Source organism: Parambassis ranga, chromosome 9, assembly GCF_900634625.1.
Source record: "Parambassis ranga chromosome 9, fParRan2.1, whole genome shotgun sequence".
Classification (NCBI taxonomy): Eukaryota; Metazoa; Chordata; class Actinopteri; family Ambassidae; genus Parambassis; species Parambassis ranga.
This window is the reverse complement of record NC_041030.1, coordinates 8,282,639-8,309,758: the sequence shown is the minus strand read 5'-3', so window position 1 is coordinate 8,309,758 and position 27,120 is coordinate 8,282,639. Positions and strand designations below refer to the sequence as shown.

The following is a 27,120-nucleotide window of genomic DNA, read 5'->3' as shown; positions in this document are numbered from 1 at the left end:
TATCCATGCAGCAGCACTTGGAGTGAACTAATGATACTGACTAACTGCAATGCAGATAATATCTTTGCTACAAAAAAACAGACATAATGCAGTGTCTGTCTGTGTGTGTAACCATGTTTGTACATTTGATACTCTAGGATGCACCTGTGTGTTGTTTTCTGCAGTATTGCACAAGTTGGTGGCAAACAGGCAGTCAAGAGGAAGAAACACAAGAGGCACGGAGTAAAATTGGACCTGACAGTCTCCACTGGTGTTGGTGGAAAATGTGACTGCTCCCTGTAAGTGGTGTGGGGGGGTTTGATATTTTCAAGCTCCCTCTCTCGCTAGACAAAACAAGGTTTACAAAAATGGCCAAATGTTAAGTGAGGAAAAGAGAGGGAGGGCGGCACGGTAACTGAGCTTCCTAGCCCCCACAGACCTCAGTGAGCCTGTCCCTTGTGACAGGATGTCAGCATTGTTCAAACGCAAAAACAGCCCTCCTGCCTTCTGATATAAACACATGAATCTAAAGTCTGATGGAGGAGGAAATTGAAGAGGTGGCACACAGGGGAAGCAGGGCACTGTGAATGAATCTTAATGTACTCTAAATCAGAGCAAAGCCTTGAAGGGTTGCACGACACTGCTGTTTATTTCTGTACTAAAGTCAAATCTCCACAGGCATAGCTGTGTGATGCCTGCTGGTGTAGGGAATCAATTCTTGAGAGACGTTGTGGTGACAGAAGGGGAAATCACAGTGGTGTTTGAAAGTCATTCCAGGAGGGGTCTGAGGTAAACATCAAGGTTTGCCACTTTGCAATGCCTGAAGCTAGGGACAAAGGAGAGGGATGCATAATGCTGTGCAGGGTGGATAACTCCTTTAAACACTAATAGGGATGAGGAGCAGTGAAGTGAAACTGTACTGAATCACATAACCTGTTAGCAGCTGAAAAGAGATTCAAAGTTATTGCAGGTGGGATAAACATTACACTGAGCTACTAAAGTTCAAATTAAAACGGATGCATCATCTGATGATACAACACCATTTTCAAAGTCTATTCATTAAAAGCTAATTAGCTGTTGGTATGGCTTCCTGCTGTGTCTGAGGACACGGTGCCAAATATAGCATGGCTTGTAGGCCCCCACTTGCATCTGAGACCATTCAGCGGGATACCGGGCAGCCAATCCAAGGACGCAGAAGTCCAGGGTTATTCAAGGGCGTTTTGGAGGCCTAGGGATGGGAGGCGGTGTGTCCCTGTCATCCCACACAGCTGGACAAATCAGGCCTGACGTACATGGCTGCATTGTTCAATCTTTTTAATGGTACACAAAAAAGGGGACAAAGGAGAGGAGAGGAGAGGAGAGGAGAGGAGAGGAGAGGAGAGGAGAGGAGGAGAGGAGAGGAGAGGAGAGGAGAGGAGAGGAGAGGAGAGGAGAGGAGAGGAGAGGAGAGGAGAGGAGAGGAGAGGAGAGGAGAGATAAGAGAAGGCAGGCTAAAGTCTGAGGACCCAGATCAATATGAGGTGGCCATAGTTGTTGCCTGGAGCAGCCTCACACAATGAATGAAATGAAGAGTGACAACCAAATGTCAAGACTCTCAGCACCTCACAGTTCTCTTTAAGATGGGAGACAGAGCTTTTGTGCTGCTCTCCTCTAATCCATCTGCAACAGCAAGCACCTCATGCTTAATGGGTTTAGACCACATCAGATTTCTGTGAAATAGAAGGATGCAGGGCAATTTTTCAAGTTCTTTGTTTTAAGTAAGTTTTTTTTTCTTTTTTTTTTGCTGCACATCTTCAGAATGGCTATTTATACCAGTCTCCTCAGTGACTGTCACACAAACACACTGTTAACACAATTAACTGTTTAAAAAAGAGCAGAATGTTGAGGTCCCTCTGTGTTTATTCTTTAATTATGCATTGATCATTATGAGTGCACAGGTAAATAATTGTTGACATAATATCCGGAGTCTAATGCACTAATTACACAAAGCCTTTTAGCTTATTTTATCTGATCTCATCAGCAGCAGCAGGCATTTACGCTCAGCATAAAAGCTCTGAGAAACACACTGTAAACTACCAACCCAGGAGGAGAAAATCTGTTGTCAACACACTGCTGATTAAAATGGAACATGCAGCAGCTAATCAGTCTCACATATTTTAAGAAACTGTGGTGGTGACCATGACAGAAAGAAAGTATAGCCTTTCATCAAAAGAAATGTGTCAACAGGCATCTGCTGGCATATTCTCTATAAAAAATGTTATGTTTTTAGCTTCCTCCTTTGTCAGTGGCTAAAAAAGCCTATTGTTATTATTACTTTTATTGTCGGTTAATTGCAAGAAAACAAGTGCATGGATACAAATGCTGTTGATACAAGCACAGTAGAGCATCTGTAATGTAATCTGTAACCCCACTTCAGTTCAGCCAGTGGCTGCAAAAAAACAGTCCCCATCAAAACGATCTCTCACCTTTCAACTGTAAGTTAAACAGCCAGCTCAATCATGCCTTATAGTAACTCTTGTCATCATTCTCTGAAGTGTTGGCCAAATAAATCTGCTATGACATGCAGCTGAGAGAGAGCCTTTAGACCATTTAAATCCCTTCCTCCCTCTGTGCTTTTATTCGTCAAATGTAATTACAGGCCTGGTGAGGGTGGCTGCTGTGGCCTGGGATCAAGGGATAGGGCCATCCTTCCAAATCACCTTTGCACCTCACCGCTCCATAGTCTGTGGCTCTGCCAAGCTACACCAGACTAACCCCATGCTTTCAGCAACACAGGGTTCTTTGCTTTAGCTGCAGGTGGACAGAACTGGCCTGCCTGATAAAGCCTAAAAAGGGGATTTTAGCTGGCTTGAATTATACATCAACAAACACATTATGAGCACACATACACATATTCTCAAACAAACATCTACACACACTACCTCCCACTGTGACTGAGATTTAAGACAAAGAGGACGGTAAGCTCCTTTAGTACAAGATGATGGAAACCAAATCCCAGGAACATTCCTTTCCATGTCCCATGTGAGGCACATCTCCCTCCTGGGGTGACTGTGCTCCTATTATGTGTGTGTGTGTGAAAGCATGAGGATCAAAACCAGAATTGCCTCATTAGTTTCTTTAAGTCCAGAATTTCTCAGGACATCACAGCAGAGTTCCAACAATGCAAAAATATGGACAGACACAAAGAAAAAGATGATAGCAGATAAGACATCAAGGGTGTGCCAGGTTGAGGCACAGGGTGTGGTGGGGATGAGACAGGAAGGGACGATCTGGAAATAATCGCTGCTTTTAAGGCATGTTTTCCGGGAGACGCTGGGCCACCTGCCAGTGATGCCTCCAGCTGTGAGCACACGCCACGGGACTCTGATTGACAGAGAGGGTAAATAGTTGCTAGCAGGGGCCCTGATTGTATCTCTCGCCTCCGGCAGAATTGGAGCCAGAGTGGAAGGGTGATTGGCTTTTGTTACAGTCCTTCAGCCACAAATTAAGTTGGCATCTGAGCTGAGCCACCAGAGATGCACGTTTGCTTAGAGCTGATTTTTGCTCCAACAATCCTGGCACCCTGTGCCATCAACAAAAACACACATCTGTCTCTGCTCTCTGCTTTAACATGAAAAAACTGAGGACAACACATCCTAATGGAGGAAGATACATGGAGGGAATTTCAGGGAATAAGGAGGCAGAGCTGGAAAGAGACAGAGAGAGGAATATGTTTACCAAACACTCTGCAGGGACTGTGTTGGAATCTGACGGGCTGATTTTTCTGGAATGCTTGTTCAGGTCACGCAATGTAAGAAGGAGGATTTGCCAGCGTAGGAGGAATATTTGGCTCTGCTGAACTCCCCACTGAGGACAAGCTAAAACTAAAAGAAGGTGCTCTAGGTTGGGGGGTGGGCTTTATATGCTGAGCAAGAGTTGAATGTCAGCTGACTTAACACTGACACATAAGCAGGGCTAGAAATGATAGGGAAAACACCAGTGTGGCTTTAAACAAAGTGGATTTTTTTTGTCTGTGTGAGATTGGCCACTTCACACTGGAGTGATGTGAGCAATCACAGGCCACTTCTGCACTGCCATGGAGTGACAGGCTGCAGGCCTCTCAGACATAATATATGCCTAACTGCTGTTTAAACGGCCAGTTTAGAGGACACAAAAAAAGAGGCAAGAAAAGGGGCGGAAATGAAAAAGGAGGGGTTAGAAGGAGGAGGGGGTTAGAAGTACAGCTGAGCCAACACCAACAACTATTACATGACTCATCCCACATCTGCAGCAACAAATGGCTTGGGCTTAAACTAAGGTGGACTATAACCAGAGCCTAACACGAGTCCACTGAACTGTGCAGTCATAGACATGCTGTCGTTCTGTGGAGGAGTAAAATAAACCCATATATCTCTTCCCATATATTTCATTACTCTTATATGTAGCCATCCCTTTTAGATTCTGGGAACTGAACAAAGAACTTCATTTAATGACACACTGACCCAGACATAAAATGTAATTTGTGCAGTATCCTGTTCAGTGTCTGTCTGTGCTGCATCAGCACACAGTCTGTATATATTATATGCAATAAACAAATAGAGCACACACTTGAGACTAACCCATACAAGCCTCATCATCCCCGGGACTGAGAGATTCCTGCACAGCTCGGATAACAACCATAAAGTGATTTTTCACTTGTGCATCTCTTCTGGAGCTGCAAGGCATACATGTGCAAACACACAAACTGCACTCGCATACAAAGACAACAGTGAAAAGGTCCCTTTTGTCTGCTCAACATTGATGAAAAGCTACCCACTGCGAACTTCAATCACATTCGAAAATGAGTTGGAGACATGCTGTAACCCCGACAGTGTCATTAAGCCTGTCAGTCAGTCCCACGGTGTGTGGGGAGGGGAAACCGTCATCAGCCTTCTCCAGTGTGCTCTGCAGCCCTGTACTACACTCAGAGGTACGAATAGCCCCCCCCCCCTCTGTGCTATGTCTATGTCTGTGCAGCTATGTCTGAAAGTGGCATAATGAAGCTATATGATTATGGATTCTGCTTTGCATGTCCATAACCCCCCCAAATGTCAAACATCCAGAGAACGGAATCATGCATATTCTAATGGTGTTCAGGGTAGATGATAACAAACACTATCATGTGAAAAACGATAGCTGAAATCCCATCATATATGTTCACACACACATTAAAAACTCAAACGGTGTGGACACACACACACACAGAAACACACACAATACATAGAGCAAGATAAGCCTCTGCATGCTGTCAGAGGCTGGTGTGTGATTGGCCTCTGCGGAGCTACTGCTTCTCTCATCATTAACTCCTCAGAGGATCACGCTACTCTAATCATGCTAAGCCTCTCTGAATGGCGATGAAGTCAAAAACGTGCCCATGCACATATTCACTGATGCCCAACTCATTACGCACGCACGCACACACACACACACACACACTCTTCATCACTACAGTCACATAACATTATACACACAAGCAGCTGTGTGCAATCTGTCAAAGCAACTCTGATACCAAACACAATACGAACCAATTATGACCAATTTTCAGGAAAATTAAAAAAAAAGGATCTCTTATTTACTCAAGGGTGTAATTTTTACTGAGTATGGAAATAACATATCCTCCTAACTTCTCAGCATTCCATTTGTGCCACCTCATTTTTTAGATTTTCAGTTGAGTAAACTCAAAAACACCTGCCAAAAATGAACTAAATATTTATCACCCTGAATTAATACCATGCACTCAGTGCAGGCACTTTTTCTTTTTACCTTGAAAATTTTTTTTCACTTGAGCAATATACTGTATCTTATTACTAGAGGTTTTTGAGCAGCCTGGGATGGATGCAGCAGGTCAGGTTTATTTTGGGTTAACATGATTTTAGGTGCAGTGATTTTGCTATGCCCACAGAACTAATGACCTTAACCTGTATGTGCGTTTTTGTGTGTGTGTGTGTGTGTGTATGTGTGTGCACCACAAGAGAACCAGTCCAATCTGTGATGGCCACACCTTGCCAAAAGCAAAAGCCAATGGCTGCAATTAAATCTGCTGACAGCACCAGCAATAGCTACTAACTTTCAAAATTGAGTAAGGCTATGATAAAATGAGCCAGAGCAGTGTTTACCTCTGGGCTCTCTACTAAATATTTTACAACCTTGATTTCACTTGGTCCCTTTCTATATTTAAGGCAGCACACTGAAGTGTTTTTTTTTTTTTTTCGAGCCAGTTTAGGCCTGTCGTGACTGTTATTTAGAGACCTATACTATGTGCTGCCTGCAAGGTCAAGTATAAGCAGAACCCGTAGGCCTCCATCCCCTTCTAAGATGGAGTACTTTCATTTCACTCACTTGGGGCCTCGTATTTTCGCTCCGTTTTATTGCTTTCTCTGAGGGCTTTCCACAAAGACACATTCCACCTCCTCATACAGACACAGGGCTCCCGTCCAAGACCAGGGAAGGTCTGGATACTGTGCCACAATGACAACAATGCTGACACTGCTGTAACTCGGGACAAAAGCTAAAGATGAGACTGAAGAGAAACAAAGTGAGAAAGAGCAAATCTCAGTGTATATGAGTTGTTAGGAGGCTTGAGCCGAGCCAAAGTGAGGAGCTATAATCCCTGTTTTTGGCGTGATGTCAGATAGTCTTGCAAAAGACCATTTCCTCACTCTGCAAAAATGCTGTCTCCTTCGTCCCTGTGTGTGCTGCAGCTATATATAATGCAAACATCAAAAGCTTGTAGCTGCGCTGACCTCTCTCCCCTGTGAGAGACCCCTGAGTTCCCTCGTAACACAGAAACCATTCTACAAACACACGTGCACTGTGCCGAAACTCCACCATCTGAATTTCACCTTATCTTTAAGGACAAGCTCATCTTTACTTTACAGATGGCCAAGTGGTGAGGACTAATCTGGCTCAGATCTTTGGCTTCACTCTTTAAAGATCTGAGAAAGGCAGAGCACAGAATGTGGGGGGATTTCTTCACAATACATCCTTTTTTTGGGAGAAAGGGGAGGAAGTACAAAATATACTGCACCACGGGAATGAACTTACAACAGCTCTTTGTTTTAATGTATTTACTGGTATGAATTGGACTAAGATATAGGATCCAAGTCAAACCTTTGCACATTCATACACATACACATTGCACAGTATTTATTGCATACATTTAAGCAAGGTTTTTGGGTGGTTGGAACAACCAGAGTTTACACAGTGCTGTGCAGTAAAATGCACGAAAGCTTGTGGGAGAGGGGAGAAGTTTGCTTTATGTAATGTAATGTTTTCAGTGTAGTAATATGGCCTGATTTAATGCTAACCGTGATGTTTTTATATATATAATTCCAGTGCTTAAATCTAACCAAAGTGCAACAGAAAGCAGAAGTACGGTGGTGCAACTGGAAGAGCTGTTTGTGGAGCTGGTGCATCGGCTCAGGGAACTCTCTTCCTGCACGTACAGATGCAAATCCAGCAACAGGCTGCTAACTTATTACTTAATGTTAATTACATGGACTTCCAGACTTCTCAGACAGTTTCATCTTCTATCTTTTTAGATGGTGGTTTTCTCAGCCTGCTGAGTTTTTGGTTGTATGCATACACTGGCAGTATGTTCCACAGTTGCACTAACTAATCAGGGCCAGTAATTGCTCCAATGTGTTTGGCTGGGCCACTGCCCAGAGATGATTGTTCGTCTACACCACTGGCTCTGCCTTAACCTCTGACCTTAACTCTTAATCACCATTTAGCATGCAGCCTTTTCTGCGTATTGATGACAGGCAAACCGTATCTGCTTAGAATGCCTATTAAAACAAGCTGAAAACAAACAACCTACAACATCAACAAAAAGTTAAATGTCTGCTCCAGAGGACATCTTTTAAATGCAAATGTAAAAAAAATCTGTTGATGCAAGCTAGTGTGCTGGCGGAGGGCAGTTGTAGAGGGAGTTGCCTTGGATCTGTAGCGTTCCCTTGTCACAACAATGTCTTTTTACCACAGGGCCGCTGACATGATTTATGAGCCAGAGGACTTGATGTGGTGTTGGCGTGCAGGCCAAATAAAATCCCCTCAGTCCACTAATATAGGTTTCTGTGTTGGAGTGTGCTTTACAAGTTACTGTAGCTAAGGAGCCGTTTCACACTGCTGAGCTAGAAATAGGCCTTACTGTAGCTAAATCAACCCAGTGCACCCCTCTCCAACCCTTGTCACTGTGAACAGTGTTACACAGTACACGCATAATTTTATACACACGCTCAATAAACACATACACACATTCCTGCTCTGAGTCTCTCTTTTTTTCTCTCTCTCTCCCCTCTCTTTCCTTCCCTTCAGTGGACCTCCTTCTCTCCTTTTGCTCCCACCTTTTTCCAAGTACCACTCTTTCCTTTGCTCCTTCTCCTTCATTAAAATGGACTTCCTAAAGCCTCCATTCGTCTTGCTGACAGCTCCACTATCGATTGGGCAGGAGGGAGGGATGCAGTTCCAGAGCTTTAAATGGCTCTCTGGCCAGCCTGGATGAAGGCTGGGCTGGAGTGAGGCCGGAGGGGAGGAGGAGGAGGGAGTGCCAAGTTTAACTGGGAGGTCTGTCCCAAGGTTGGACCCTGATGCGGTTTTGGTCATCAGTGAATAACACTGAGATTGCCCTGATGGCAATGGTGATCAGAATTTACATGAAAATGACTCACCCACTCTGTAATAAGGATTACGCCACTGAGATCAGATAATGAATTAATCACACCGACTGAGAGCCAACACATTATCCTTCCTCTCTGGACCACTTGCACAGCTCTCCAGCAAGTGAGCACTACAGCGGTATCATTCAAAATAATGATAAGTGGAGGTGGGGGTGTTTCAGTTGGCCTCACTGATATGTAATTCATTTCAATCAAAGCCATGTGAACTAACGGTCTGGCCTGGCATCTTTAATCGGGCCCCATCCTTTATCGACACCCATGGAGAAGATGAGTTGGCACATTCCGTCTTCATCCCTCTCCCTCTGATGTGACATCAAATCCCTCTGCCAAGATTAATGATCGGACATTTGATTTTCCTAATGATTAAAATTTCTACAGCGTACCCGGCATCCTGTGCCGCAGTGGAAACCCCGAGCAGCACGATGGATCCTCTCCTTCCTCTGATGAGCACTATCTATGTGTCTGTTGGCTGTCATCTATAATCATATAGTGTATCACAACAGCATCAGAAAGCAAATGATTCTCATGTGACCATGTCACTGCTTATTTGTTATCTAATCTGTCCCTCTGTATTGTCATTGATTGGAGAAGCAAGGGAGAAAGAGACAGACAAGGTGTAATACTCAAGACGAATTACTCAACTTCCCAGCTGTGAGCAGCTCAATTCACACAAGGCACTGTAGAGTGTAGATTAAAGTCTGGTTGTTGTAGTATTAGCAGCATAGCTTGTGATGCTTTTGTACTAATGCTTTAATCAGTAAATCAAGGAGTTCATGCAGCATTCTGCTTTGTAGAGTCAATTTAAAAAGTTAAGCCCACAATGGCAAATAATTCTTTAACGGTGGGTTAGGTTTGCTATTTTCAAAGGCAACTCATCCGCAAAAACATGTTCTGCTATTCAATAAATGCAGAAAAGAAGACAGAGATAGATACAAGACAAAATTAGATGAATAGAGGGGAAAGGAGGTGTGGGGACTGTGTAAAATGGAAGAGGTGATGTGGAATGGTGAAAGAAAGAAGAAGAAATAGAGCATGGGCCATGGAGGAAGGAGAGAGGAAGGAGGCGGCAGAGAGCAGTAGTCGATATAACGGCAGTCATTCATCTCTCTGACAGTTTTCCAAACGCTCCACTGGGGGAGACATGAAGCCGCGTCATTTTGAATACAGCAAATGTACAGCGCAAACATACGCATGTTTCATAAAAGTGCACGTGCACACAGAGGAAATACAATGTTCATGACCTGACCTCTGCAGCGCATGCACACATAGAGCTCCATGTTCTGGGTCAGTGGTGTGTTATGGGACAATCCTCTACATACACCATTACACTGCAACCCAGCTCAACGGCTGTTCAAACAAACCTATAAGGTGGAAAACCAGCTTCAATTTTACAATCATACATTTTTCTAAAAACATTCGCAGGCAAACATGCTGAAATGCCCATATAAATAGGACATGCACACGACAGTGGGAGTACAGATGTGTGCCACTATTAATGCACACACACACACACACACACACACACGATCCTTTTTCCCCAGGTTTGGTCATGGCCCATTGGCTGATGTCTGCCGTCCATCTCTCATGATTCATGGCTAAGCGAGCTGCTGTAAAGCAGTTCTAAACCAGTGGGCCGAGGAGAGCCTGTGTGTCATTAAGGCACAGCAGGCTGGACATGCTGTTAGAACCCCTGCACCACAGTATATAGCTAGTTCTGTGCCTTAGTCTAGCACAACAGGAGGTGAGGAAACAGGTACTTCTGTATGTGGTAGTACTGCTGATAGTAATATCATCAGCTGAGTGCACTCATGAGTTACCTTGTGTGAGAGAGAAGTGTTAACTTTTATTTACTTGGACCCCAAACTCCTTCTGTCCCCACCCAGCATTTCAGCTAAATTAGCCCCTCTAATCATCCCCAAATCCTCCTTCTTAATCAGCAAAGCAGTAGAGGCTAAATTAAAGAGACAGGGGTGCCAAGTCCCCCCTCTCTGCCATCGTCTATTAGCATGAACCCCAAGAAAGTCAGTGGAGGCACACGTCCACACACTAATGACTCCTTAATAATCCCCTTCTCTGCTAGAGTGCTGACAAACCCTGACCCTGACAAGAGGAACACCCACACTTAGCCCTCTACCTCACCCCTTATTTAGAGACTCATCTCTCAGGCCTCAGCCTCATTTTACCAGCCGGGGCTTAGCAGGATCCACACAGCCCAAAAACAAGCAGCAAGATAAACACCCATGACGAAATAGTCCGTGTCACTTTCAGGGTGAGGGGCAAAGTTTGAGCAAATTCCTTGCTGCAGATGGTGAGAGAGAAAACCTAGATAAACAAAGCAAGAGTTAAAAAACGAGAAGGAAGACAAAGTAGAACTGCAGAGCAAATGGAAAAAAAACATTGTTTGTATCCTTTTTACTTTTCCCTGATTGTGTGATTTCCATTTCAGCTTAGGGTTGGGGGAGTTAGCAGCGGAGACTCTTTTTAACATCACACAAGACGTAATTATAGAGTGCACTGCTGCCAGCCCGCCTCAGTTTCTCCTAAATACTCACACCCCAAATTAGGGGTTACCTCCTTCTAGTTAAACCTACTATTTAAGATGAAAACGTCACCGACAAACAGAGAGAAAGGGGAAAGGGAGTATAGAGAGGAAAGACCTAGTTTAACAGCTTTGTTCACAATGACAGAGAAGGCCTTTGTTAAATATGGTTACTGGCAGGCTTTGGATAAAGCCAGGTGTGGAAAGTGGGGCAAAAACAAAAGTTGGAAAAGGCACACACAGCTAGAAAGACTCAAATGTGAGTTTATGTTCTATCTACTGTATATATGACAGCTGAAAATCTGCTAAGTATATTTCCAAAAGTCAGCGAGCTCAAGAAAAACACTAACTTCACGCTAGTCCATGACCTCACTGGTTTGGACCGCAGCTCCCAGTCCCAGTCGCGGATGATAGAGCACTCACTCTTTGAGCCTTTCTCCAGCTTGGCTTTCGTCCCTGTTTTGTTTTCTTTTTTTCCCTAGTTCTTTGTCTTTAGAGTGTCCTGGTCAGATTCATAGCCATCAGAGTGTCACAGAGTCTGCTGGTCAGCTACAGGCAGGAGGCCAACACAATGCTGGACTTCTTCACTGCAGAGACTTCTTCTGGTTATTAGAAGACAAGAAGAGACCTTGTGTCTTTACTTAACAGGACTGCCTCTTGATTTATAGAGAACACTCGTCTGGGATCCCTGTTTTTTGTCTCACTCTGCTCCTTCATCACAGACAGGCCAGTGTTCACCCTGCGGGACAGACTAGTAGCTCACTGCGGTAAACCAAAGCTTTGATTTACACCACTACAAGCTATTACTTGTGGTATCAGACACACACCAAGGTATATGTGGCCTTGTGACAACAGTAAATCAAATCGCCACCTTTATGAGATTAGGAGATACACATTAACTGTTATTTTCTGAAAAATAATACTGTCACAACACATAACAACAAGCCAACAAGTTAGTAAGATTAGGCAAACTGCCTTGGTAAATCAATAAAGTCAACTAATTTCAATACAACTTAATTAAAACTAAGGTAGTGCAGGTCAAAGTTTAAGATTAACCTTGTTCCTCTTTGGGTATTCCTTTACTAAACGTGCCTGAATTGTTTGACATCGTTTAATGACAATAGCACATAGTACAGCCCTTAACCTGATGGGCAAAGTTCTGTCTCTTACATCCCCAGGAATCCCAGTAAACAGTAATGTTTAAAGATTTTTTTTGATGGTCACAAAATTGTATGATGCAGATGAAAAAAAAGATAGCCCTGTTAAGTTCATACTGGTTATGTCTCTTATTAATGGTCCACAAGGTCCAAGCATTTTACTGTATACACTATATTTCATTAAACTCTCCACAGAATTCTCAATAACTACACTGCACATTGCACACATGTCAAAAATTCCCTGGGATTGGGATCAAGGCTATTTCTTCTGTTTGAGCTCCTTTTCTCTCTTCTCAACACTCCACAGATTGGAGGCCGCACTCTGGAAATCCAGTAAGAAACAACATCCTGTCCCTGGGCCTCTAGGAAGTGACCTCAGCTTCAGAAAGGCCAGATAAAAAGTCCACATCAGAAACATAAACACCAGCCTGGCCATAATGAGTTATCCGCCAGGCTCCAGTGTGTTCTGAGGGAGACCAGGTGGTGTGACACGCATATGACTCTGATTAGGGGGCCTTCAAATGAACAAGGAGAGAGAGGGGGCATTAGGGTGGGTCATTAGGGATGTTCCGTATTATGCAAGTATTTGTAGTGTTCAGTGACCTCTACAAGGCCCAGGGATCTCCCTGTACTCATGAGTGGCCAATTTGCCATGTGTGTTCTGAGTATGGAGGCATAATTTGGGCATTATAGGCTTCTAGGAACTGACGTGAACTGTGCAGATGCTGATAATCGGACAGTCTACTCAGAAATGTCAATCTGTGCAGACACACACAGTCTGTATGTATCTTTGGGCATACAGCTTATACACATGGATACTCAAAAATAACAGCACTTAACCCAACATTTGCTGTCACACATAACTATGAGCCCAACAGTCAAACCAACAGACGGCACACTCTAAGGACCTTGTAAGTGTCCTCCACGTCTCTCACCCATCTCTCTTCTTACCCTCATTAACTGACAGAGGATTGTGGCACTGGTGTCTGTAGACTTATGATTGTACTTCTGCTCAGCACATATCCTCAAACCGTGGGAGTGAGAGATGTCAAGGACACCTCTGGCCTCATTCTTCAACAGTCAGTTCCATCCTGGCACAATGTGCTGCATTTGACTGGACTGTTTAAATGTCTCCTGATATCAGGCAACACAAACAAGCGAGCCTGCCGGCCTGCTGGCGAGGATAAGGAATGAAGGGGAAACAGGGGCCATTCTTCTCCTTGTGTGACGGGAATTGTGTTGGAACAAGCACCTGTCACCTCCAAACAATGACCACAGAGGTCAGGCAGACAGAAAGAGGTAGGAGATAGAGTGAGGAGAGAAAGAGGGCACCAAACAGTAGGAAGAAGTAGATCGGTCTGTCCATTTCATTTTCCTAGCTCTTCCTTTTCCTGTCTCTGTCTACTCCAATCAACTTAATCTCTGTAAATTACATTCCAAAACAAGAATATGTTACAAGACATAAATGTTTTGCATTGATAATGAGGTGAACCAGCTGCTAAGGCTATCCTGTTGGCCTTTACTTCAACTAACTCATTCTTTTTCCTCCATCACCACCTTCATCTGTTCTCTGCACCAACTTGACAACCATTTTTTAAATAGATAAAAAGCAGCAGCATCTCTGTGTCCTTCAGACTCCTCCTTCACATAGCCTCTAAACAGCCAGAGCGGAGGAATGCTGGGCACAGCACAATCCCACACATGATAAGGTGGAAAAAGAATCTTTTTAACCTCCGTTCATTGTCCTCTGCAGCAAAGGTAAGCCTGCTCTACCCATTTTTGATGGCTGTAACTTGCTACTAATAAGTGCTTCTTACCTCTCTGTCCTTTAATTTCATGGCCAGAACCAGCTGGTTGCGATGGTTGGTCAGCGCTTCACGGTAGTTCCCCTTGGAGAAGAATGCTGAGCCCAGATTCCCATGAGCTCGGCATTCCCCTGTTTGGTCACCTGAGGAGGGACAAACGGCAGAGATTAGAAATGGAAAGAGCCGGCAAATAATATTTACAGTACACAGTGGAGTGCAGGATTACGAAGCAACTGGTGTTTCTCTCACATCATCCAACTGCCACTGTTAAACAGTGATGTGATGAACCACATCCATGCCACTGCACCCTTAAAAAGGGAGGAGCCATTATAAGTTCTCCACAGTGGAGCAGCTTCCCTGACAGCTGGTGGGGCTGATCTCAATGCTCCAGAGGGTGAGAGGAGAAAGCCTTATTATTTCTGCCTGACAGAGAGGCCCCACAGACAGGGCCAAAGTAAAGCGCAAGTCTCTGTGCTCCACCTGAGAACCACAGCTCCTTATCTCCAGCTGCTCTGTCCAGTCATGTGTCAAACTGTGTGGGGGTGAAACAAGTGGAGCCAGTCCGTGCTGCTCTCTGTTTTCATTTTTTCTTTCTATCTTACCTTCATAAGTTTTTCCTTTTTTATTGACACCAGATATCAACATCAACAGAGAATACAGTTATATATATTTATCATATTTGATATAAGGTACTCAGATGGGGACAGAAGATGTCACTGGAATGGAATTCTTCAACATACACAAGGATCAGACTATGGCTGACAATGAGGCACAATGCACAATGAAGATAAGAGGCCTGAAACTTGCAATTAACAACTGTACGTGCAGGTAAATTAGCACGTCTTGTAGTGAAAAACAACACAAGTAGCGCCGACTATGTGATGCTGTTCATGTGAACATCTGTACACAGTGTTATATTGACACAAGGGGTACTACTACGCTATAATGAGAATGTGGGGGTAGATTAGTGATACAGTTTGGCCTACAACAGCTACAGCAGATGCTAATGTTAAACACAGTATAAGGTTCACAGAATACCACTATGCTAACATTGCAGCTATTGGGACTGTGATTTGGTTGAAGGTAGTAAAGAGCCTCAATCAAATAGTTAAACTCCATCAAATTGTTGTTTTATGTCTTTTTGGAGACAAGCTGTGGACCAGCTGACTGGCAGACACAGCCAAAACTGTGTGGGCTTGAATCGATTGCTGTCTACGATTAGTAAAAATGTATCAAGCAAAGTTGAGCTTGTGGGAATTACATAATTTTCAACTGAATATCTTGAACATTTGCAGTCTGACAACCTGTATGAGCAAGATATGTAAAATAAACAGATATGTTCCTCCTTTGCAGTCTTACCTAAGGTCTTGGCCACCTCTAAGTCCTGCTGCATGTAGCTGGTGCTCTTCTCTGTGTTGCCCAGGGACCAGTGGGCGCTGCTGAGGGCCGAGAAGACGGAGCCACGTAGCTTGAGGCTGCATGTGCCGATCTTCAAAGCGGCTTCTAGCACCACAACAGAGGCTGTATGGTGGCCTGCTGTCAGCAGCTCCTGGCCAATCACAGACACCACCACAAACGGACTTTTGTCCAGCTTCATCTTTTGCAGCTGCTGATAGGTGGGCTCGAGGGAATCTGTGCAGGGGGGACATGAGTAGGACAGAGATTAGAAACAGACTGCAAAACACGGCAGAACATTACCCTGCGCTGACATGGTGACTGACAACAATATCTGACACTGATTGCTGTAACGGTGTCACATGTTTACCAACTCTGACAAAGGTGACTGCTGCCTGAATTTAAATTCTACATTTCTCCAGTAATGGCTGTGTTTTGTCTGCCTCGATAAGCATAGCCTGTAGCCTGAGTGATGGCTTTCACTGACAATTTAACAGTAACTCAATATGTGAGCTATTTTCTGTTCTTCCACTCTGACTGGGGTAATCTCAGGCAATTTCCAACAGTGCTGCATACAAATCGCACAAGTTTAGACCATTGTGGTGAACTGTCTTTACAAACCAGAGAGCAAAATTAGATTTCTGTCCTTTTTTTCAGTTGATTCGGTTGTTTGAGAGAATAGAGAAGGTTTTGAAAAATGAAACAGTAAAGACTGATGAGGAAATGAATGCAGCTAATGCACAACAGTAGCAGCAGCAGTGGAACGCAGAGCGAAGGAGACACGCACAAGGTGACCTCTGAAGAGGCTGAAAACGCACACAATGACATAAATCAATGTTGGGCCACGTGGGATTCGGGATCCACAGCCCCTTCAGATTATAAAGCCCACTGGCAGACACCAGCATCGAACTGCATGAAAGAGGGGCAAGGGAGGCATGCACGAGTGTGCATGTATCTTTGTGTCTATTGATGTGTTTGTGTTCCTCTGTGTATATATTCAAATGAACGTGTAAACCCTCTGTCTGGGAGGATGCACATGTCTCATGGTCCTGTATTTGCAAATATTATGAGCAGAGTTGCTACTAATTAGGTCGAAACACATTACAGAACATTGCATGTGTGTGGCCATATATGTAAGTCTGTGTTTTTTAATCATGAGGTCCACACTTTGTTTCATTTGTTTAGACAAACATTATGTCACAACACAGTCACAATAGCTGAACAAACTCAATAGTGCTTTGAGACCCATACAGACACACACACACACACACACACGAGATGCATCCTCATACAAGAACTCAAAAGCATAACTGATGATGTTCTTTCAAGAGCATCGCTGTTGTTCCAGCACTTGGCAGAATGTCGTACTTATGAAGACAGTGCGTGCATATAATATCCATTCATAGCTTGTAATTGCCTTCAGAGTGACACCAAGAGCTGAGTCATAAATCAAGCACTGAGCGAATGCTTTTTAAAAAAAAAGGTGTCATGGCTGCTGCATTCATAAGCAGATAGTTATGACAACATCTGAGCGCGCTGCTTCACACACATACACAGGCACACAAACAAATGCTACTCTTGCTCCAAAGCAAGCCATAATCACAACCTCTGCCATTGACATGCACGCAGGTAACACAGAGAGTCACAATGCTGGTTTCACAACCTGTGCCACACCTCTCTGTAGTGACAGTATCTTTATGTTCCATATTCTGCCTTCCTCTACATGTTAATAAAGACATAATCATCCACAGTTATGCACGCTCCCTCCCATATTTCCATACTGGTGAAGCTATAAAACACTGTCTTTAATCCTTGTTTTTATGCAGATGTCATTGGATAGCATTAGTGTCCTATCCACTAACAATGACTGTAAAAGCTCTTTCTTTTGTGGTGATGACAAGACAAACGGAACAAAGACACTAACAACACAGGTTTATCTTCCCTAACTATGGCACACAGCAGCAAGTCAAGGATGTAAAGCTCATGTCAATAACAGGTCAGTCATGTCTACTTCCATTTTCACAGTGTCTGTGAGAGTAAAAGTAAACTACATGCTCTTTGTAACGTAGACAAACATCACTCTATGAGACTCATTAACGTGTTTTTATACTTTTTCATGCAGCAAAGGTCTATGTTAAAATATGAAAAATAAGTAATGCTGACAGTAGGATTATTACCCATGTGACAGCATGCATGCTAAGCACAGCCCTCACTATATAGAAACATAAGAGGGTGATTTCCAAGATGTTTATGTAAGACAGACACAGATATTGGTGGAAAACTGCTGACAGGATGAGTGGAAGCTACAGATGAAGAGAGAAATAGGCACATTAAGGCGAGGGAGGTGAGGTTGCACTATTCTATACATACTGTGGCAACACATGGTTGAAGGCTGAACTGTATATCACACAGAATTGAGAAATAGACTAACGTCTTTACACTATTTTACTCCATTCTAATGTATTTATTAACTCCTTCTGGTATGAATCGGTCATCAGCTGGATCCCCCATGGCAAAAAAAAAAAAAACATAACAGTGCTTTGAAAGGACTGAAAACATCACAGTGTCTCACTGTGGTGAGAAAAATGAGGAGAACTCGTGATCACTGCAATCACAGCTAGATACAGTCAGCTCTTTCTTAAAATGTGCATACACAGAACAAACATGAGAAGACAAGAAGAGATTTAATTACAATTTAATAGTAACAATGTTTTTGAAAGCTAACTAAGAACTATTAATATGTATGTCAACTTTTACTAAATCAATGAGCCAACTCCTCTTCTTCACTCCAGTTAAACTGGTAGAATCCTAGGGTGAGGTGCTATGAGGTCAGTAAACATGGCAGGCTGGAACATGGAAATCTTCCGCCTTGAAGCAGCGAAAGCGATGCTCACCTACATTTAACTTATCAGGGGACTTTGGCTGAGTAACACTGATTATCCTCCCTGTTTGCTGGCGTAACATTGATTATTGTCCCCCTGTGCCAGCAGCCCCTTTGAGAGGATCATTGCTGTTAATCCTTTGACCTAGCTACCTCTCTTCAGCACACCTTGGATTACGTCCTCTGGTGTTGCCTGGCACATTGGGAACAGGGTAAACAATTAAGAGATTAACTGGCTTGGGCTAAATGTTGGTCTTTACCTACTGAGAGGACCCATTCTGGTCCATAATGCTCGGGTCTGGGCTCACACCCAAACCCCTTTCTTGTTCTGGTTCCAGTGACAGGCTTATATTCTCAGTGTTGCTCAGATGGGCTCCCTATTCTTACTCTCTCTGCAATATTTTCTTTGCATTTGCACACGGGTATTCAGAGGAGCACTGTATTCAATCAAAGAAGAAATGATTCCTCACTGAACAAAAGCCCTTTAGAGCTACTGGTCTCATTGCACAGTTCAGTACATTCTGGATTATAAAACAAGGCTACGTTGTTCAAAGGCTCAGTTTCAGCAAAGAGGTGATGACAAAGCAAAACTGCAGGATGACTCAGTCTGTGCCATCCTGATCTGAAGCATATTAAATCCTCTGCAGTGGTCATCTGAAGTATAATTGTTGCCAGGTTTGATTTGAGGCTCATTAGGCTGGCTTAATCACAGTCACTGCAGTGCCTGATACAACAGATAATAATGCATAAAAACGAACACATTCTAGTGACAAATTTGGCCTGAATGCACTACTTCTACTAGAAAAAGCCTTATACAGGGGCAGGCACAGACAATGGCATCCGTGCTGGATGCTCATTAAGATAAGAGGCTATCTGAGTGTGTGATCAACTATGACTGACAATAAGATATGCTGAGGCTGCGGGCATCGTGCCTTAGAGTCCGGTGGAAGGTACTTGACACCAACAGTCACTCACACAAAGACAGAAAGATGGACGGATAGAGAGACAGCCTGTCTGCAAAACGGGTACAAAAGTGACAGGTAAAGTCACCCCAACACATTCATTGACTGGCAGACTGCGGATTATCTGTGAGACAGGCTTTTAGGCTGCTGTAGGATAACATATGTGTAGATGGGGAAGCAGACAGAGGGGCATCATACACATGAAGACACAACATGCTGGTTTCTACATCTCTCACCTCGTAGTGGCGACTTCATGGCGGCTTCCACCATTCCGACCAGCAGCTGTAAGCTCTTGGGGTCTTGGGCCAGCCCAGAGGCAAAGGCGGCCAGTGCGTCGGCATGGCGACCAAGGTACTGAAGGGCAACACCCTGTCGGAAGTATGCCTGTGGAGAGAAAGATGTAACAGAGAGGTATCAGGGCTCCAGTCTTTAGCCACAGCATGGCACTTTATTCAAACAAATTACAGACACTCATTTCACGCCATTTGCTTTTTTTCCACATGAGCAGTTTTCAGAACATGGCATCTCTCTCTTTTGTATTCCCATAATAGAGTGATCACTGAGTGTTTTGTACTTGTTAATTGGATTATAAGTTTTACATAAATGCACATGTTACACTCTGGCTGCCTTCCTTCTCATGAGCGACTATTGTTTTTCTGTTCGATATGTTTTTTTTTTTTTGCTGTTTGCTGTGGGAGTAAACTGCACAAGTAGAGCAATGGGATTTCTCTGTGGCTGTGCTTGAAAAAAAGTAAAGAAAGAAAAAGGAGAATAAGACAGAGCTACTTACTCAAGTCTGTCTGTAGCTCAAAAAAGAAGACCCATAAATTCTTCAGATTGTGCATTCTCTTTGACAAGACGCAGTAGTAAAATAGCAAAACAACTGGCCAGCGTCTGTTTTTTGCCATATTTTTTTTTGCATCAGATACTTTTGTCATGTTTTGGTGTCGCAAATGGCTCTTCAAGCAGATAAAAATTAAACAATTTTGTCATGCAGTCATTTATTCATAACACTGAGAAAGTCTCATTTTTTTGGAAGTGTAATAATTCAGTACCACTGAGACATAAACAGCATGCAACTTGTGACTTACTGTATCTCTCTGTGAGACACTAAAATGGTTTGGAACATTCTTCAGACTGAAACCTAAAACAGACGCTGTCCCTGGGATCCAAAGCTCTATCAGTAAGTGTGCTTTCTTTTTATTTATTTATTTTTTTCTTCAGCATGTCTGTTTGGACTCACTGAAGAACAGATATGTTTCATCCAGGCACGTGACTCAGTGTGTTTGTGTCTAAGGCCTGATCAGACAATAATCCTAGTTAGTTGTTAAACCTGACTCTGGTCCAGTCTAACAAGAACAAAAAAAAAATCAGCTCATCCAAACCACTAATTCCCCCCCAAGAGAAAGCAAACTGTCTCTCCGAATAGTCATATTTTGGCTTGTCTGTCAGAAACGCACAATTACAGCAGTAAAGCGTGGGGGAAATGAGGGATAGGCATTGTGTGAGGCAAAGAAACAACAGCCTCTAAAATTTAGGCTGTCATGTTCGGAGAACTAACTTTCCTTTACTGCTGTTTTCCAGTGTCTGCTTTTGTGTGTGTGTGGGGCAGCAGAAATCCAGGCTGCTGTCTGGCCACCTCCACACTGAGTCAGGCAGTCACTCCACTCGTAGTTTCCAAAAGTGACACGAGGGCTAATTTGCTATTAGCATCTAAGAGGCCTTTTCATTAGTCTTCCCAAGCTTCTCTGTTAGTGGCACTAGGAAGTGAGAAAGGCAGGGAGGATTAGGGAAAATGAGACATGACATTGAATTTATAGAGACCAGTAATTAATTTTGCTTCCGTCCAAGCCCCCCCACTGACTACCAATCTCTTTTCAGACCCGCTGCCCTCCTCCATGTTTCCACCACCCTTCACTTGCATCACAACTCCATTGGAAATGACGAGGACAGAGATTAAATTCAAAGCATTAACCTTTGTTCTAACACTGTTATTATATGAGAGTGGCGCAGGGCCAGGGTATCCGTTCAATATTAATTGCATCTAGCAGTGCCGGAGTTTGGGCGGGATGCACTGGTTGGAGTTGAGAGGCCCACAAATGTTTTGCCCAAGGGAACAAAAGACATTTAAAAGCACTTCTCCCTTTGATTAGATTTAGCCTACAATATGACTGCACTCGCTTTCATTCTCTTAAGCGCCATGCCTCGACTGAGACGACCTAAGAGAGAAGATGAGGGGAAAAGATGAATGAAATAAGACTCGCTTCAGACAAAAATTGGCATCTGCTTTAATCATTTCATTGTAGCCTATCCCGTCCTACATATACTTCAGGTTGAAAGAAGAGACCGGGCAGAGAATGCATTAAAATACTGCAAACACAAGCACCAGAATAAATGCATAAACCAAAGCAGCGCGGCAGAAATGACAGGATCAATGTGCCGTACAGCTTTATAAGATTTTTTTTCTTCCATTAATCTCCCACTGCCTTCAAAACACATCATGTGGCTGCACAAAGACATACACACGACATATAACCTCAGCCTTTGCATAATCCAACAAGTCAATTCAACCAGTGCTGCTTAAAAAAACAGAAGGTTCAATTGAATTTACATTACAGAAGCTGAATGCTAATTAGGGACAATGGTGGCAGTGACACTGATGGTAGGCTCCAGATAAACTCATACTGACATAAAAGCCTGAACAGCACAGGGCAAACGTGCATAAGGGTTAAAGCTGCAGATATAACACCATTAGCTTGGCCATGCTGTCGGCATGAAGCAATTGGGGTTAAGGGAGAGCAACATTTTACCCTACACTTTTTTTTATTATTATTATTTCCCGCTTAACAGGATCTTTTCTAAAAACACAGCATCATCTGCTTAGAGCTGCTGCTGCAGTGATTAGCACTGCCTCCTAGCTCTTAGCCAGCCAGAGAGGGAAATTGAGAGAGAGAGAGAGAGAGAGAGAGAGAGAGAGCATGCTCCCCAGATTAACTTTACCCTGTCAACATACAGCATTAGATACGCAACTGAATGGTACAAGTCAGTGCTTAATCTATCAGCCCAAATCCATCTCCCTAAACAGGACACATAATAGAGAAGCAACTTTCTCACAGACATACGCCCTGAAATGTGACACATCTGTTACACGCATCTTGTACAACATGACATCCACAAAACCACAAGACTTCTAATAATGTGTTTTGCCTGAAATTGAATCCGAGGGTAAATTATTGAACCTTCCTGCATCTTTGCCTCCTGTGTTTAATGCAGCAATATGCTGATACCACAGAAGAGTGTATTGAGAGCGAGGTGCTGCTGTTCTTACCCGTGGGTAAATTCTGGGTTTGTGTGTGTGTGCTATTTCGGCAAGCGTGTCAGCACATGTGTGTTTATGTGCGTGCACAAAAAAGAGAGGGGTTGGATGAGAGAGGCTACAAAACACATACGAATAAGAGAGAGGATAAAAGCTTTTCTTCTTTCTCGAACATTTTAATATTTCATGAACACTTGTTTGATGTAATTTTAAATATTCATGTTTTTATGCTTAGGAGGAAGAGGGAAATGATGCAAAAAAAAATCACTATGATACTCTGTGCTACACACTGGAGAAACAACATTCTCCATGCACATATACACAGATATGCTCATGCACAGCACTGCATTGCATACCTCCGCTCTAACAAGACACTTAGAAGGAAACATGGACAATTTTCTTCCGGTGACAGCTCCGTCGTTCACAATAAGGCTCACAGCCAGAGCGGCTGAACAGAAAGTTGACAAGATTAAGATTGTGAGGTTGGCTCAAGACCAGCTGTAGGAGGCCCTTTTTCTATTAGCAGATTAATGTCTCAGCATATGTCCTTTCTTCCATAGGTTCCCCTTCAGTCCACTATAACCCCAGGGGTGTCCTGAACCTCTGGGAACACGTCTGTGTTTGCACTTGTCTATCCCTCCCTTCAAGATCTGGGCCTAAAAGGCTTAAAGGAGGGATCCAATGAAAACACATTTTGACGAGCTGTGCTGTTACATCAAATGGATGTGAGCGAGTGTTTTGTATTTAAGTATAAAAACAAATTATTGTGTATAACCAAGCATCCTTGGTTTGAGTGGTTTGAGGTTGAATTACAGGCCCCTCCACATGCCAGAATGTTTCCCAATAACACCTTTCATGGCAGCTGTGCCTGCATTAGTATTTGTGGATATGAGAGATTTATAAGTCTGGTTTAAAACAGGAGATGATGCACTGTTAGTGATCTTTTGTGGTGTTTCTGCTTAGAGTTATTGAAAATTTAAAGCCAGCACTGTTTGAAAGTATGTGCAGGCTATTCAAGAATATGAAGCCAACAGTCCTATTAAGTTGATTTGACAACCTCCAGATGACTGTTTCCTCAAGATAAAGAAAGAGCAATGATGACATTATTGCTTTCTGGATAAGATGCTGGACTCTACAGGGAGGACATCCGTAGGCTCCAGGACCGCTGGACCTACTGTCTAAATGGACCAGATGTGTGATAATAAATGTACTGTAGACCATTTGCAATGTCTGAGATAAGTCTGAAACCTTCAGTCAATAGGTCATTGATATTTCCAAGAGCCTCCATGTATCCTCCAGTCCACTTCATTATTCCTGCTTGCACTGAGATGTATTATTGCTTATGAGATAAAATGCTCAGTAAAGGCTGTCAAATCTATTTCTTTAACCAATCCTGAATCTGTCATTTTCAGCAGGAAATCAAATTGCCAAGGTAACAAGTAAGTTATCTGTATCAAGGGCAGTTTAGGCTGTTTTTTGCCATACATTCAGTGTTGCACATCTCAACCACACTGATGCCTCTCCAAACAAATAGCACAACTCCTCGCACACATTGCAGGCAGCCTGTCAATGAACCGATGGCTCTAGCTGTGCTCCGCTAGCCCAAAGCCTTCTGTAGCCTGCTGGGCGCTGATCACTGATCAGCAATAATAGAGATGCACTCAAAATGTGGAAATCAATAGAAGCTGTGTAAGCTGGGTTTAGACCGGGCCACACCCTTCAGTGCTGTTGTGTGTTAAGGATGCGGCTGCTGCAGATGGTTTCTGAACACCCACTGGGCAAGTGGTGCCAATGTGACGACTCTGAACAGAACCCCCACTGGTGACATAATAGAACCCAAATCAGTCCATCAAATAGGGACAGCAGGCTGCAAATACACCACACACACACACAAATACAGACTGAAGAAAAATATGTCAATATCACCTCAAGTAAACTACCCATCTGTCTCCAACAAACAAGTATTACTTGAAATCAGCTTTTCACACAGGCCAGGACACCGGGATTTCATTAACACTAATAGTGTGACAGGAACAAAGGCACTGCTGCTTGTCTTCCCTCTGTTTCTTTGCTCTTTAACTGTAAGTGCTGTTGCCTGGTTTCCAGTGTGGCCCAGAAATGTCATGTGTCGACCAGGGTTTAAGACATGTGCCTCCGCCATGTCTTTCGCATCTCTGCCACCACACTTTCAAGGTGACACTGTCGATTTGCAGGGTACACAAAATGTCAGCTGCTTAATTTAATATCCAGGGATAACTGTCGGCCATGACAAATTAGTCGGGAGAAAAGCTTAAAAAAGTGAAATGGAATGATTGCTGCTTTGGGCCTACTGCCCTTCAAGCTGACAAGCTAAAAGCCACAGAAGAAGCACAATCGAGATTCTACTTAATTAAATCCATTTCTGAAGCCAAATCGCTGCAGCTTCTTTCCAACTCCTGCGTATCCCTGAGGGTACAGATCTCTATCTTCCACGACTGATGAGGTCTGAGGTCGGTCCTCAAAGGGGGGGGGGGGGGGGTGGGGGGGGGGGGGTCAGTGGGGAGCATAACACCCATCGCCTTGGGTCAAACATAAACCTTTGGCCCTGGGGTTAAAGGGACAGAATCATGACACAGCTGCCTGTCTATTACCATCTCCCCAATCTAATAATGCCAAACCTTTAACCAGCAACAGCCCTGACCTACATCGATCAAGAGTGTATCTGTGTGTATGTGAGAGGAAAACATTTTTTCTTACATAGACTGAAAGATTTCTTAAGCTAATCAATAAAAAAAAAGTTGCTTTTACGGGATATTGTTTTGTTCTATATGCTGACTGGGAAGGATTTTGTTGAACAGCCTTGGTCAACTCTACAGCTTTTTATGTTAACAACATAAGCCACATCAAGGTGCATGTTTAGAGCTTATGCAAGTCAAATTGAGGCACCTTACAATCTGCATGTAGGTAGACACAGTAAAATATTTATGATCCATTGATGTATTCTTCCCTAAGGGTGTTCTAGACTCTGATGATTGCTGTTCCATCTAAAGCCCTTAATTAGCCCATTAGATTAGATGGCTTTAATGAGAGCAAATTAAACTGATCATTCTTTGTGGAGCTGGCAATTAAAGGGTAAATGTTTCATTATTCAGTGAGTGGCGACAATAAAAGCCAGGTAAGCTCCAGGTTGCCTGGTAGAGATTTCAGTGTGAGACACATTGTGGTACTCTCTCACGGCTGCGAGGAATCGATTAGCCGGCTCACATCAAACTGGCAGGCAGCGTAGGACTTCAGATTGGAAAAGGTCATAGTCAGGTATGTGGAATCAATGCTGAGCACTCTGTATTCACTGTGTCTTGCATTATCTGACTGGGGGATGGTTTAACGTTTTCTAAAAACAATTACCAAAAGACAAAGAGAACCTTCAATAAAGAAGGTCAGGGCTTGTACGGTGTCATGTGGCGCGCATCTATTGTGACAGTTAAAGTGAAACAGAAGGGAAAAACTGATATTGCTCATTTATCACAAACAGATGAAAAACAATGGTGGCAGGCTGTGGGGTCGTGCAGTGACACTGTCACAATGCACTGTTTGACAGAGGAAATTCAATTTTCTTTCTGCTACGTGCTTGTCCACCATAACTGACGGTTTTCACATAGGAAACAGACCAGTGAAGGAAAAATAAACTAGCAGATAAAAATGGCACAATGCCTGTAGCTCATTCCAAGAATGTTAATTCCAATGTTAGAAAGGCCATGTTACGCTCTACCATGATGATTTATAGCCTGATTTGTCACATGGCTGCAGCTAGCATACTTGCTTTCCTATTAGCATCTTAAGAGTCTTTAGATGTGAGGCTGAGAGGGTCAGGGTGCTAAACAGATTTCCGTGCCCCTCTCAACTAGATCCTTGGCTCTGCTCTGCCTGAGCATTGCGCACGATCCCCACACCCACAGGGGCTGACTCTCAATTAAAGTAGGCATTAATTACTTAAAGGAGCTTTAATCAATCAAGGCCAGATGGTGAACCTGAAAAAGAGAGCACACTCAATCCGGCAGAAGTGCCTTCCACCTCGACTGGACTGAAGGTGGTCATAAAAGTCTTCATTAGAAAATTCCTTCAGGCTTATATTTTATGGAGTATTTTTTATTTCTAAACAAAAACAGGCCATTTAATAAAGAACACCAGTCCATGGACTGTGTAAGCTAAACTAACCTGTTTAGTTCAGCAGTGTGACAAAAAAGCTTTTTGATTCAATATGAGTTTGGGTTTCTAATCATTTCTACACAATGCCAACTGAATAAGCAGCCCTCACCATATGTGCCCCTGATGTGTTTAGCCCCCAGTGATGATAGAGGAGGGTTCTTGGCCTCCGTTCTGTGCTCTCCTGGCCTGAGGCACCATGTCCTCC

The 27,120-nt window shown here is 43.4% G+C and overlaps 1 protein-coding gene across 2 annotated transcripts in view; it reads right to left on the bottom strand.

Moving 5' to 3' along the window:
• Window positions 1-27,120, bottom strand: part of LOC114441540 (tetratricopeptide repeat protein 28-like) — a 146,558-nt gene that overhangs the window by 38,111 nt on the left and 81,327 nt on the right. For both annotated transcript variants that reach the window (XM_028414516.1, XM_028414517.1), the window contains 3 exons: window positions 19,651-19,798; window positions 15,536-15,808; window positions 14,189-14,319 (listed from right to left, as the gene is read on the bottom strand). In XM_028414516.1, the coding sequence (XP_028270317.1) occupies window positions 14,189-14,319; window positions 15,536-15,808; window positions 19,651-19,798 (552 nt within the window). The remainder of the gene's footprint in view (window positions 1-14,188; window positions 14,320-15,535; window positions 15,809-19,650; window positions 19,799-27,120) is intronic.